A 12,371-nucleotide genomic window follows, 5' to 3' on the forward strand; every position below is an offset into this window, starting at 1 on the left:
CAACCAGGCTGGAACCATCTCCCACTCTCCCTCCCCCACTGTGGATCTCTTCCAGCCTGCCGAGTCGACCGACAACGTCGTTCAGCCTCCCTGCTCATCTGAGGACACTGCTCAGCATCCCTGTTCAGCTGAGGATGCCTCTCAGTCTCCTTGTTCAGCTGAGGATGTTACTCTGCCTGCAAGTGTGGCCAAGAGTTCCAGTTTTCTTCCCTGCTCTGCCTCAGAGGTCACTACGCCAGGCTTCACTTTGGACATCGCTCCACCTTCCTACTCCGCTGAGGACGTCGCTCCGCCATCCTGCTCGGCCAGGGATATCACATCATCTCTCTGCGGTGCGGAAGAGACCGCCCCACACCTGAAACTCAGAGAACACGTCAAGCGTCCTCTGTCCAACCCCACGAGGGATGAGAGACAATGGAACTTTGAAATGCTTAGGGACATCTGGTCTGGGGGACCCCCTACCGACACGCGTTAAAGGGGGGATCTGTCATGTAAATAGTGGAAAAGGACTAAAACTACGATTCCCATAAGCCACTGCAACTAGTCACATGTCCATTTCACCTGTTTCACGTTTAGCTCATTAGCACTGGTGTGTACAAATAGTCACATTTTGCACTGCACAGGTTTTCTTGCGTTGTTTTGGTATATCCATCGGTATCACGTTGTTCTAGTCCTGGGTTCTTGTAAGTCTTGTTTGGTGTTTTGATTGTATTTAATTAAAACGTTTCAACTTGGATTCTGCATTTGTATGTGCCCTTACCTCCGTGACGTGACACCCTCGTTCATTTTTTCACATTAGACCTCCACCTTCTTAGCATTCCTCAATCTATTTATTATCAAAAATATAACAAGAAAAAAAATGGAAACTTGTCGAATAATATGTTTTTCAATTCATTTATTGTAAAAACATGATAGGGACACTACTGACCCGAGGTATGTAATAATGTAAGTATATTTTTCTGCGCAACAATATAGAATATCTCACGGCTCAATAAGTGCAATTCTCTTTTATTCCTCAAGGTGGGAATGTTTGGTAAACAATGATGATGTAATGTGTCAATCATAATGACCCCAGACGTAAAAGAAACGTTACAAAACTTGACATGGCTCAGCGATTTACTGCAGAACAAGTTTCTAATCAAATATTAGCATCGTTTGACGGTGGATCTGATGATGAAGCTATCAGCGAACAAAATATTGATTTGATGATTATGAACACGATAATAGCTATTAGGACGGCTGTGGCTCAGGCGGTAGAGCGGGTTGTCCACTAATCGTAGGGTTGGCGGTTTGATTCCTGGCCCATGTGACTCCACATGCTGAAGTGTCCTTAGGCAAGACGCTGAACCCCAATATGGCTCCAGATGGCAAGTTAGCGCCTTGCATGGCAGCTCTGCTACCGTGAGTGTGTGCGAATGGATGAATCAGAACCAGTGTAAAGTGCTTCGGATAAAAGCGCTATTTAAGTGCACCCTTTACCTATTGAGAGTAACGTATCGAATGATCCAGATCCCGAATATGAGCCAGATGCTGAATTTACCAGGCGAAGCACAGAAGATGCCACAATTTCCTATCATAATATTACCTGATAATATTGTTTTTAGCCATGAAAATTATACACGATAAAATTACTTTAATTATGAAAATATGAAATATTGTAATGATTTTAATTTGTTATGGTGACTGAAACGATTGAATGAAAATACTACAATACTTTCACTAGTTTAGCATGTGAATTAGAAGTGCATAATTTTAACGGTGTATATTTTGTTTGCATCTGTTTGATGACAAATAAAATGGCAAAAGATAATGAAATATGCTGTATTTTATTATTTTGTAATTGTTAATAAAATATTTGGACAGTTTTATACTACTGGGGCAGTTTAGAGACCCATCCGCATTAGATATTTACTCTGGGTCGCTAACGACCCGAATATGTAATAATGTTTGGCGAAAAATGTATACGTTTAAGGGTTAAATAAAGAACCACAAATTTTTGTGCTGTTTTTATCTGTCAATAGCTTTGCATTACAAAATTTTGTACTTTGTATCTGGCAATAGCTGGGTGGCAATCATAACTACACATGCATTTCTTTTCACAATGTTTTCAGTGGCAACATGAACACGAATATGTCAGTGTTTGAAAAAAGATGAGCTTTATGGAAATTGTGTATATATCCACACCCTTTCTGTGAGAGAGATTGAGAGAGAAAGGGGGGGGGGGGCGGGGTTGTGGTGGTCTGTGAGAGAGCAGTTCACATGATGAAGCCAAATTGCACACAATGGTGAGACTTCTTCTTTTTTTTTTAATCTTGAAGATTATGTTGCATTGTTTTACACTCTGTCGCTGCTCACTCTGTTAAAACCCATGTGTTGGTGCAGATGTCTCTTTTACTTCTTCTCTTGCTCGCTTTGACACTCACAAAGGCAAGGCCCACTTTCCTGAACAAACTCACTCTCCTACACACACACACACACACACACACACACACACACAGTGTGAGACCTAAAACCAATACTCAGGAAACATCTGCTTCTTTATGTAATCCTACAGCAGGAGTGATGACCAGAGAAAGGAGGAGAAGAAGAACGAGAAGAAAAAATCTGTCCGTATTTCTCAATTTCCAAAATGGATAAAGAGAGCAGGAGAACGCTGAGACAGATAAGAAAGGAAGAAATCTAGAGAAAGCAAACAATATTGACCAACCTCGACACTGACACACATCACCAGATCCTTGCCGAACCTCACACGCTCGCACAGATCCGGAGCAAAAGCGTTCATCTAGGTCTCCGGATGGCTGAGCGTTTCCACGGCAACGAAGACTCTAAGGAGTTCAGAACACATCCATTCCCGTTCTGACACAGTTATTGCGCTCGTTCATCATCACTGACAATCAGCGCTTTACTGTCAAACACCAACACCGTCCATTCACCTCGGTGCATCAGTGTGTGACACGAATAACACTTACCCATGTGACATCATAAAACAAAACCAACACATGACCTGGAGAAATGACCATGTAATTCATTATGTACTAATTAAGCCCTAATTCATTATTTATGCCCTAATTAATCCTCTATTAAGGTGCGATGAACATTTTTCAGCTTTTCCGATATATAACGTCTACTTTTAAACGGTAGCAATAAAAAATACTGACACTCAACAGAATTATTTCATAATTCAAAAGTTTTGATCTTCTCATGATCACCACATTATCTGAGACGTCTATGAATGCTTATACTCTGCCCACTTGGCACAATAACATCATGTCCAGGACATTCAAAAACACCCATAATGCACTTAGGGAACTAGGGTGATGCATCAAACACATGGATGATGTTCCATAGCAGATACAGAACACCCATAATGCACTACGGCATTTGGACATGACCTATATAGTAAATCGGGTGTGGTTTGAAACACCTCCTCGGTGGACTGGTGATGGTGAGACGAGTGTGATGGTGCTAATGAGGTGACAGACTGAAACTCTACATCACACAATAAGGGTGTTACTTGGTGTTGCTGATTCTGTAGTGAAGGAAACAGTGAGTGAAGTACATTTTTTAAGTCTTCCTTCAGTATATTAGTGTTTGACTATGTCATCTGAATTATGTTGCTTATATCGGTGTGTTGTATAGCCCTCTTGATTCTTTAGGGAACAGTGAATTTAATTTCCTACATGATCCTAATTTTCCAGATAGGGACTAGAGAGCAGGGTGCCATTTTAAATGTACTAGTGATCTAGTGCTTCTGATTCCTAAATGCAGGGACTTGTGGGTGGAGTGTCGCTTTGAATTTCATATATTAACACACTACAACACTACATGGTGTTCCTGATTCGCAATACTATATCGTGCTCATGATTTGCCAATATAGAGAACTGTGAGTAGGGCACCATTATGAACTGGGTTCTATATATTAGTGAGCTACCATACTACATAGTGTTCCTAATTTTCCAGTCTTGGGAACAGTAAGCCGGATGCCATTTCGAATGTCACTTTCTATACTAGCGGTCTACATAGTGCTTCTGATTTTCCAGTGCAAGGAATTGGGTGCCTTTGAACTTTTCCTATTTCATTGTCTTCTATACCGATGCTTGTAGAGGGAACTGTAAGTAGTGTGCTATTTTTTAAATGTTCATTCTGAATATTAGTGTGCTAACTAGTGCGTCTGCTCTTTCAGTGTGCTATATAGTGCTTCTGATTCTCAAATACATGGAATAATTGGTTCAGTATATTTTCCAATTTCGTTCACTATATAGTGATCCTGATTCGACAATGTAGGGAACTGTGAGTAGGGCACCATTTTGTGTTGCATTCTATATATTAGTTAGCTACCATACTACATAGTGGTCCTGTATTTCCAGTCTAGGGACCAGTGAGTATGGCACCATTTTGAATTTCATTTTCTTTACTAGCATTCTGCATAACGCTTCTGATTTTCCAGTGTAGGGAATAGGGTGCGTTTTAAATTTTGGTCCTATTATTACTGTTTTATAATGAATCTGTAGTGCATGGAACAGTAAGAAGTCTGAATTTGAATTTTGTTCCATTTATTAGTGTTCTACATCATGCTTCTGATTCAACAGTTTTGGCAACAGTGAATAGGGTGCCATTTTGAATTTTGTAGCTTGTACTCTTGTTTTATCTAGCGCTTATGAAACAGTGCCAGTGTATGATGCCATTTTGAATTTCATTCCATATATCAGTGTTCCTGTGCTGAATTTTCCAATGTAGAAAATAGTGAGCAGGGTCTCATTTCGCATTTTGTTTAATTGTCCTGATTTTTTAAATGTAGGGAACAGTCACTAGGGTGCCATGTATTGCTAAGTTTGATTGGCAATATATTTTTTGCTGCAATATATTTTTGTTACAGAGCGCTCCTGATTCTCTAATGTAGGGAAAAATTTGAATTTAATTCTCTATATTAATGCTTTAATGCATTTCCAGTTTTGCTTCCATATACAGTATAAAAAAAGTCTACACACCCTTGTTAGAAGTGCAGGATTTTGTGATGTAAAAAAAAAAAGAAAAGAAGAAGAATTAGAATACAAGCTAAATCATGTCAGATCTTTTTCAATCTTTTTGTGATATGGTAACTAACAAAATTAAAGTGAAAAACAAATGAAATTTTTTTTGGGGGAAAAAAAAGATAAACTTACAATAACCTGGTTGCATATGTTTGCTCACATTTTATAACGGGGCATGTGACTTTATGTGAATTATCCACTCACATTCAGACTCATGTTCAAAAGTATTTATCATACACCTGTCATCGATGAAGTGATTCTGATTAACCCCAAAGATCAGCTGTTTCTCTTGAACTTTCTTGACATTTTTTTTGGCTGATGCCATGGTCTTTAAAAAGCTTACAAAGCATGTAAGAGATCATCTCATGGTATTGATCAGGAAGAGGGGTGTCCAAAACCAGATGTATCATGGAACACTGCGAAGACCATCATCAACAAGTGGAGAAAATGGGGCACCACAGAGACATTAACAAGAACAGGACATTCCTGTAAAAAAAAAAAAAGGAAAAAAGGACTAGATAAAAACTTATCAGGGAGGCTGCCAAGAGACCTACGGCAATATTAAAGGAGCTGCAGGAATTACTGGCAAGTACTTGTCTTTCGTATTCTTCACATGTCTGGGCTAGGAAGGCTGCCTAAGTTTTGCCAAACCATGTGGCAAAATGTTTTATGGTCTAATGAGAACAAGGTTTAAAAATAAATGAATAAATAAATACAAAATTGGCCAAAAACAACATAACCACAGTGTGTTGGCAGCATCATGCTGTGGGACTGCTTCTCTTCAGCTGGGACTGGGTTTCTAGTCAAGATAAAAGGAATCATGGATACCTCTAAACACCAATCTATTGTGGCACAAAACCTGCAGGCCCCTGTTAGAGAGCTGAAGATAAAGAAAAAAAAATCACCTTCCAGCAGGATAATGACCCGAACCTGTGGAATGACTTCAAGAGGGCTGTGTACAGGAGAGCCCCTCACAATCTGATATATCTTATCAGAGCTTATTTAGTTCTGTGTCGTCTCTTGTAGTTAGTGTGTTGTTTTATGTAGCACAATGGTCCTAGAGGAATGTTGTTTCATTTCACTGTGTACTATACCAGCTGTATATGGTTCAAATGACAATAAAACCAACTTGAACTTGAAATCTGGAGCATTTCTGCAAGGAAGAGTGAAATAAAATTGGCAAATCAAGATGTGTTAAGTTGGTAGACTCTCACCCAAAAAGTCTGACTGCTGTATAACAAGCAAGAGGTACTTTAACAAAGTATTAGTTAAGGGGTGTTCACACTTGTGCAACCAGGTTATTGTAAAGATTTTTCTTTTTTCCCCCTAAATCTTTGTTTTTCACTTAAATGTTGCTGGTTGCTTTATCACATTATAAGTGGAAAAAGATCTTATGATGATTCATCTTGGTTTCATTTTGTACATCACAAAAAACCTGCAATTTTTATAACGTTCAGAGGAAGAATCTGTAACTTTAATAACCATCTGATGCAGGAAAGTCTTTAAGACAGGGAACTTGTGGATTCTCGACAGTTTCAGTTTATAGATGCTATACTGGAACTTAAGTGATAACAGAAACTAACTTGTATCGTGACAAAAAATGTATCAATGACATCAGAGAGCAGACATCACCATGGTAACAGCAGAACTTGATATACAGCCATGTACAAGCTGTATTGATCTAACATAAGAGAAATCTGTGTGTGTGTGTGTGTGTGTGTGTGTGTGTGCACGCATGTATGTGTGTGTGTGTGTGTGTATATATATATATATATATATATATATATATATATATATATATATATATATATATACACACATCATGTGTGTGTATGAGAGAGAGACGGACAGACAGACAGAATTTCAACATTTATCATGTTAAATCATACACACCCAGAACCTGCAGAACCTTTTGTCCTTTTTAGTGCATCTCATCATCTCGTCCTCCTCTTCCACCTCTCTCTGTGACCTTGTCTCCCTCCTCATCTTACTCTCCCAGGCCAATCACACTCGTCCACTTTCCTGTTTCTTGCACTCACTATCTCTCTTTTTCTTACTCTTACACCCTGTCTCTCTCTGTCACATCATGTCTTGCTTCATCTCATTTTCCATGCTTGAACTGACCTACATATGTGTGTAGAGGTGTGTTAGAGCTGTCACATTACTTTAAAAACTACATTTTAAAATATTTACAGTTCAAAAGCAATTGAATATTAATAGGCCTATAATGTTACACTGCCAGAGACAGGGTGAACATTAGCAATAGAGCTACACTATGCATTTGTATCACGCAGACCACAACATTAATAAGATAAACATTGTGTTGGTTGGTTAAAGAAAATCTTTTCTATACATTTCCTTGCCATTAATATTTAGCTAGCATGTATGTTTTATGCTAATCAAGCAGGAATATGTAGAGTTGTGCCCAAACGTCTGCATACCCCTTGCAGAATCTGCTAAATCTTAATACTTTTAACAAAATACGAGGGATCATAAAAATCTCATGTTGTTTATTTAGTTTATAAACAGGATGATCTGTGTAAATTGTTAGTATTTTGTCTTCTGGGAGACATGTAACTACCGTATTTAGCATCCAAAGGGCAGTACTAAATGAAAAAAAAGATCTTTAAACAAAATAATAACAATTTACACCGATCATCCTGTTCAAAAGTTTATACCCCCCTGGTTCTTAATGTATCGTGTTGCCTTCTTGAGCATCAGTGAATGTTTGCACCTTTTGTAATAGTCGTGTACGAGTCCCTCAGTTGTCCTCAGTGTGAAAAGATGGATCTCAACATCATATAGCCGCTGCTGGAAAGGGGTCAAATATGCAGAATATGATGGAAAAGTAAAGAATGTGCAGAACCTGGAGGATTTTTCTGAAGAACTGTGGGCAGTTTAACTGCTCGGGACAAACAAGGGACTCATGAACAACTATCACAAAACATAAACAAAGTCGTGGATCATCCAGGTAACAACACAGTATTAAGAATCAAGGGTATGTAAACTTTTGAATGGGGTAATTTTTTTATAAATTCAGCTGTTATCTTGTCTTGTGAACTATATGTAAAGATCTGTTATGTGAAATAGTTTATTCAGGACAGGACTAAATAAACAACAACATGGGATTTTTATGATCCCTCTTATTTTCTTAAGAGCATTAAGATTTAGCAGATTGTGCCAGGGGTATGCAACTTTTGCGCAAAAGTGTATATATTTTTTTATTTAAGCTCCTCATGAACAGTAAGCTTGAATAACAAATAACTTCCTATTCACTGTATATGCTCACTACATAGGGTCTAACGTAATGCTATATAAGGACCTGCATATTTGCAATTTAGCCACGGTTATAAATCGACTCATTTCATACATCATTTGTAGGACATGCGCATTGTTTGTTTTCCAAACACAAACAAGAATATAAGGTAGACTGTTTCAAATTAAAATAAAAGTCGAACATGTTAAATGTCCAAATGTGAATTTATGCTCAAATAATTAAATAAATATAATTGAAAGAGTATTCGAACAGTGAAATTCAATCTGACAATGTGTGTGTGTGTGTGTGTGTGTGTGTGTGTGTGTGTGTGCGTGCGTGTGTGTTTGGATGGGGTGAAGGAGAGATTTGACCTATATAGGCACAAAGTAAAATATTTATAGAAATGACTGGCCTAATTGGGGAGCAGCATGCTGGCCCTCTCACATTCCTCCATCCTCCATCCCAAGTTCCGGAGTATATACTCCGTTTCCTCCCTTTCTCACCTCAACTGCGCACTTCTCTATCTCCATACCTCATATTTCAGGAAAAAACAGACAGGTATATGCAAACACACAAAGACACACACTCACACATACACACACACACAAACACACACACACACACAAAAGTAACTTACGAAGGAAGTACTCTCCCGCGTCAGCTTCGTAGTCCGCGTCTTCAGGAAAGTGATCGATCTGTTTACACAGCCCTTTAAAGTTCCCTGCAGAGCCATAAAGAGAGAGAGCCCGAGTGTTAAAATGAGACTGTAACTTATTTAACATATTCCCTGGACTGTTTTGATGAAAATGCATTAAGTATTAAAGTAATATTTGCAGAGAAAAAAAAAAAACATATGCACACAGTGTTCCAAAGGTAGTTGATCAGCTATGACATGTTTGGATGCCGACATTTGCTTCTTTAACCACGAGCGGAAAAGTAATAGAAGTCTATTTCACTCAAAATCTTTTCCATGAATATACACCTAAATCTTCATAAATTTGTTTAAAGAGACATCTTAAAAAAGGTGACACCTTACTTCTCCTAGGTGCATGATTCATCAGTACCAACACTTTAAATATATATATATATATATATATATATATATATATATATATATATATATATATATATATATATATATATATAGTTTTTCCAGAATCTTCCATTAAAACACAGTGACTTTTAGACTGTACACGTCTTCTGATTTACAACATCACCCTGACATCACAGGTGGAAGGGGGAAAATGACATTAACCATTAATATCATGAAAATATCAAGTCCAAGCATAAGTTTTATGAATTAAGATGTTGTGTACATTCAAGAGAAAGACCTAGCTAAAACTAGTCCGTCTAATACTGTAAATAACAGTTTGAATAATTAGCCAATACGGTGCAATTCAATTCAAATAAGTATCACACTATTGTAAGAACATATAGAAACAGGAAAATATCAAGTAAAACAACATATAAATAATAAATTATATATTATATATAAATATATACATTATATATAATAAATTATTTTGGTGTGACGCAATAATTATAGTACTGACAGTGCTGCAACCGAGGAAGTAAAAACACAAGGAAAACACAGTGGGGGACACTTTATTACACATCATTTTATTTATGGACTTTAGTGTTGTGAATTCTTTATATTTCTGGATTTCTTGAGTTAATACTGATGTCTGGTGAAAATTTCATGTGAATAACCTCATTGGAAACATATTTACTGAAAATCATGTTGACGAGTTCAATACTTAATTCCCCCTACTGTATACCTCTAAATTCCTGTTAAATTCCATGTGAATCGATCATGATTACTACAGAAGTCATCTGTTAACTTTTTTACCAGAGGCCAAAAAATGGAGCTTCTGCCTATTTGGGCTGCCCGAAAGTTTTGGGACAGGTTGATATTAATGCTAGTTCTTAAAGTTTCTGAATTTATTGTTGAATGTCCCACTCCACAGTAATGGTTAAATCCTTATATGAAGGTAGACGCTGAGGGTTTTAACAATTTATAATTTTTCATAAGTATTTCTTTTTTTACCTAGCTTGTTAGGTTTAAATGTTATACTTTTATGGTGGCAGTTGTATACGGTGTTTTACTCTCAGAAAAGCTTTAGTTGTGCTGTCTGTTTTATCTCTGTACCAGTGTTATTGTGGAGAGGTGTGAATTGTTTTCTCAGCATGGGGCTCAAACCCCTCCCTGTTCCCATCACCCTGCTCACCAGCAGCTAAACACAGAGTCATGATACTCTACACACAGAAACCCAACAGTGTCCTGACTCATCTTATAATAAATGAAATAATTTATATGTTTATACTGATTGAAAATGTCCGATAAGTTGATTTCCATTCCGCTGGTGGAATGGAACACCAGTGTACTGTGAGAAAAGGTTAGGACATACAGTATGTCTGGAAACTTTATTCCGGCTGAATAATACATAGGAAAGCAACCTTCGGACATCTTGAAGGGTCACTTACATTTAAGGTACATGGAAAATTATATACAGTATGTATTAGAAAGACTGATTGGATGGTCCGTTGCTACTGAGTATGTGTGTAGTTGCATGTGTATGTGTAAAAGAGGTAGAGAGAAAACACTAACCATAATATTACTGTGTGCACGTGCGTGCGTGCGCGTGTGTGTGTGTGTGTGTGTGTGTGCGCATGCGTGCTGTTCTGTTTAGCTTGTTTAGTAATTAGGTGCCCTCCTAAAATACTGCTGCTAAACAGACCCTTGTTAATTGCTGAATGAAAGATGAAAGACCAGCGGCTGTCCTTCAGATGTGCAGAGGACACACACACACACACACGCACACTCCAAGGGTGACATTATCATATTAGTGGTAGAGAGGAACACCATCAGACATTTTCTCAGAAAGTTCTTGAGAAATTAATATATTAAGGGCTATTAACAATTTCAATACTCTTAGAAAGTGTTTCTAGAACTTTCAGCATGCTTCTGAGAATTCTTTTTTCTCTTAATTGAGGTCTGATTTCCCTCAATTAGCTTAGTGTACTTTTAATGATACTGAGTGTTTTCGTAGCTATGTACTAACTCATTTGAAGAAAATGTTGATATTTCTGACAGATTGTTTCATTTCCCTCAGTTAACAGTCAATGCTAAGAGTAACTACAGTGTAATTTTAGCTGTACAGAGACTTTTCTTACACATTTACTAACACATCTGAGGTAAATGATATTTCAGACAGTTGGGTCTGATTTCCCTCATTTATCCGTCAATGCTAAGGGTAGTTCCAGTGTAATTTTAGCTGTACAGAGTCTTTTCCTACATATTTAGTAACCCATTTTAGTCTGTCAGAAATTTCCATGGTTTGTTTGTTTGTTAGTTAGTATAAAAGGCTTAACAGCTATGTGTTAGCTAGATAAGTTGCTAGCCTCTGTTATTAGCTAGTTTATACTCTGGGTCGGTATTTCCCAGTTGCCTAGCAACAGTGTTTAAACCACCTAAATAGTTTGTTTGTCTAGTGTGTCTGTAAGACTTGATCATTCTCCTTCATCTGAAACACCACCATGTCCACTCTCCACACAAAGATTTATGTACACACTGCACAGTGCACAATGTGTTATCTCTTACATGTAACATCAGACAAAGACAATTTATTCCTTTTACAAACACATGTATATGTCAAAAACATGGCCGCTCTCTGTCTCCATTCTCACCCACTCTGCTTCTCCCCCACACTCTCTTTTACATTGACACATATGAATAAAGCCTGAGGTACTGAATCATTTATGACAGAGCTGGCAGAAACTCACACCAAGCGCTAATGTGCAAATCACATGAACGCACACACACACACACACACGCACACACCACAGGGTAGAACCTTTTTAGCTCTTCTGAGCTTGCACCTTTTAAGTATCATCCAAAGGTGTGTGTGCCCAATAATTAGGTATATGATGTATTGCAATAGCAACAGTTATAAAACAATATTACAGTGTGTCAGTAGGTATGTTAAAGGTAAATGTAATAGTTTACTATGGTTTGACCAGATGTGAAAAACATGTCAAATTAACTCATGGAAAATTGTTAATTTCACAATCATGGTGGATTGCGG

The 12,371-nt window shown here is 37.7% G+C and overlaps 1 protein-coding gene across 1 annotated transcript in view; it reads right to left on the reverse strand.

The window, feature by feature from the left end:
* The window catches only part of LOC128615819 (voltage-dependent calcium channel gamma-2 subunit), a 68,479-nt gene that overhangs the window by 10,100 nt on the left and 46,008 nt on the right, over positions 1-12,371 (reverse strand). Inside the window, exon 2 of the mRNA XM_053638157.1 lies at positions 8,924-9,007. Within this exon, the coding sequence (XP_053494132.1) occupies positions 8,924-9,007 (84 nt within the window). The remainder of the gene's footprint in view (positions 1-8,923; positions 9,008-12,371) is intronic.

Source organism: Ictalurus furcatus, chromosome 12 (assembly GCF_023375685.1).
Source record: "Ictalurus furcatus strain D&B chromosome 12, Billie_1.0, whole genome shotgun sequence".
NCBI classification, from domain to species: Eukaryota; Metazoa; Chordata; class Actinopteri; order Siluriformes; family Ictaluridae; genus Ictalurus; species Ictalurus furcatus.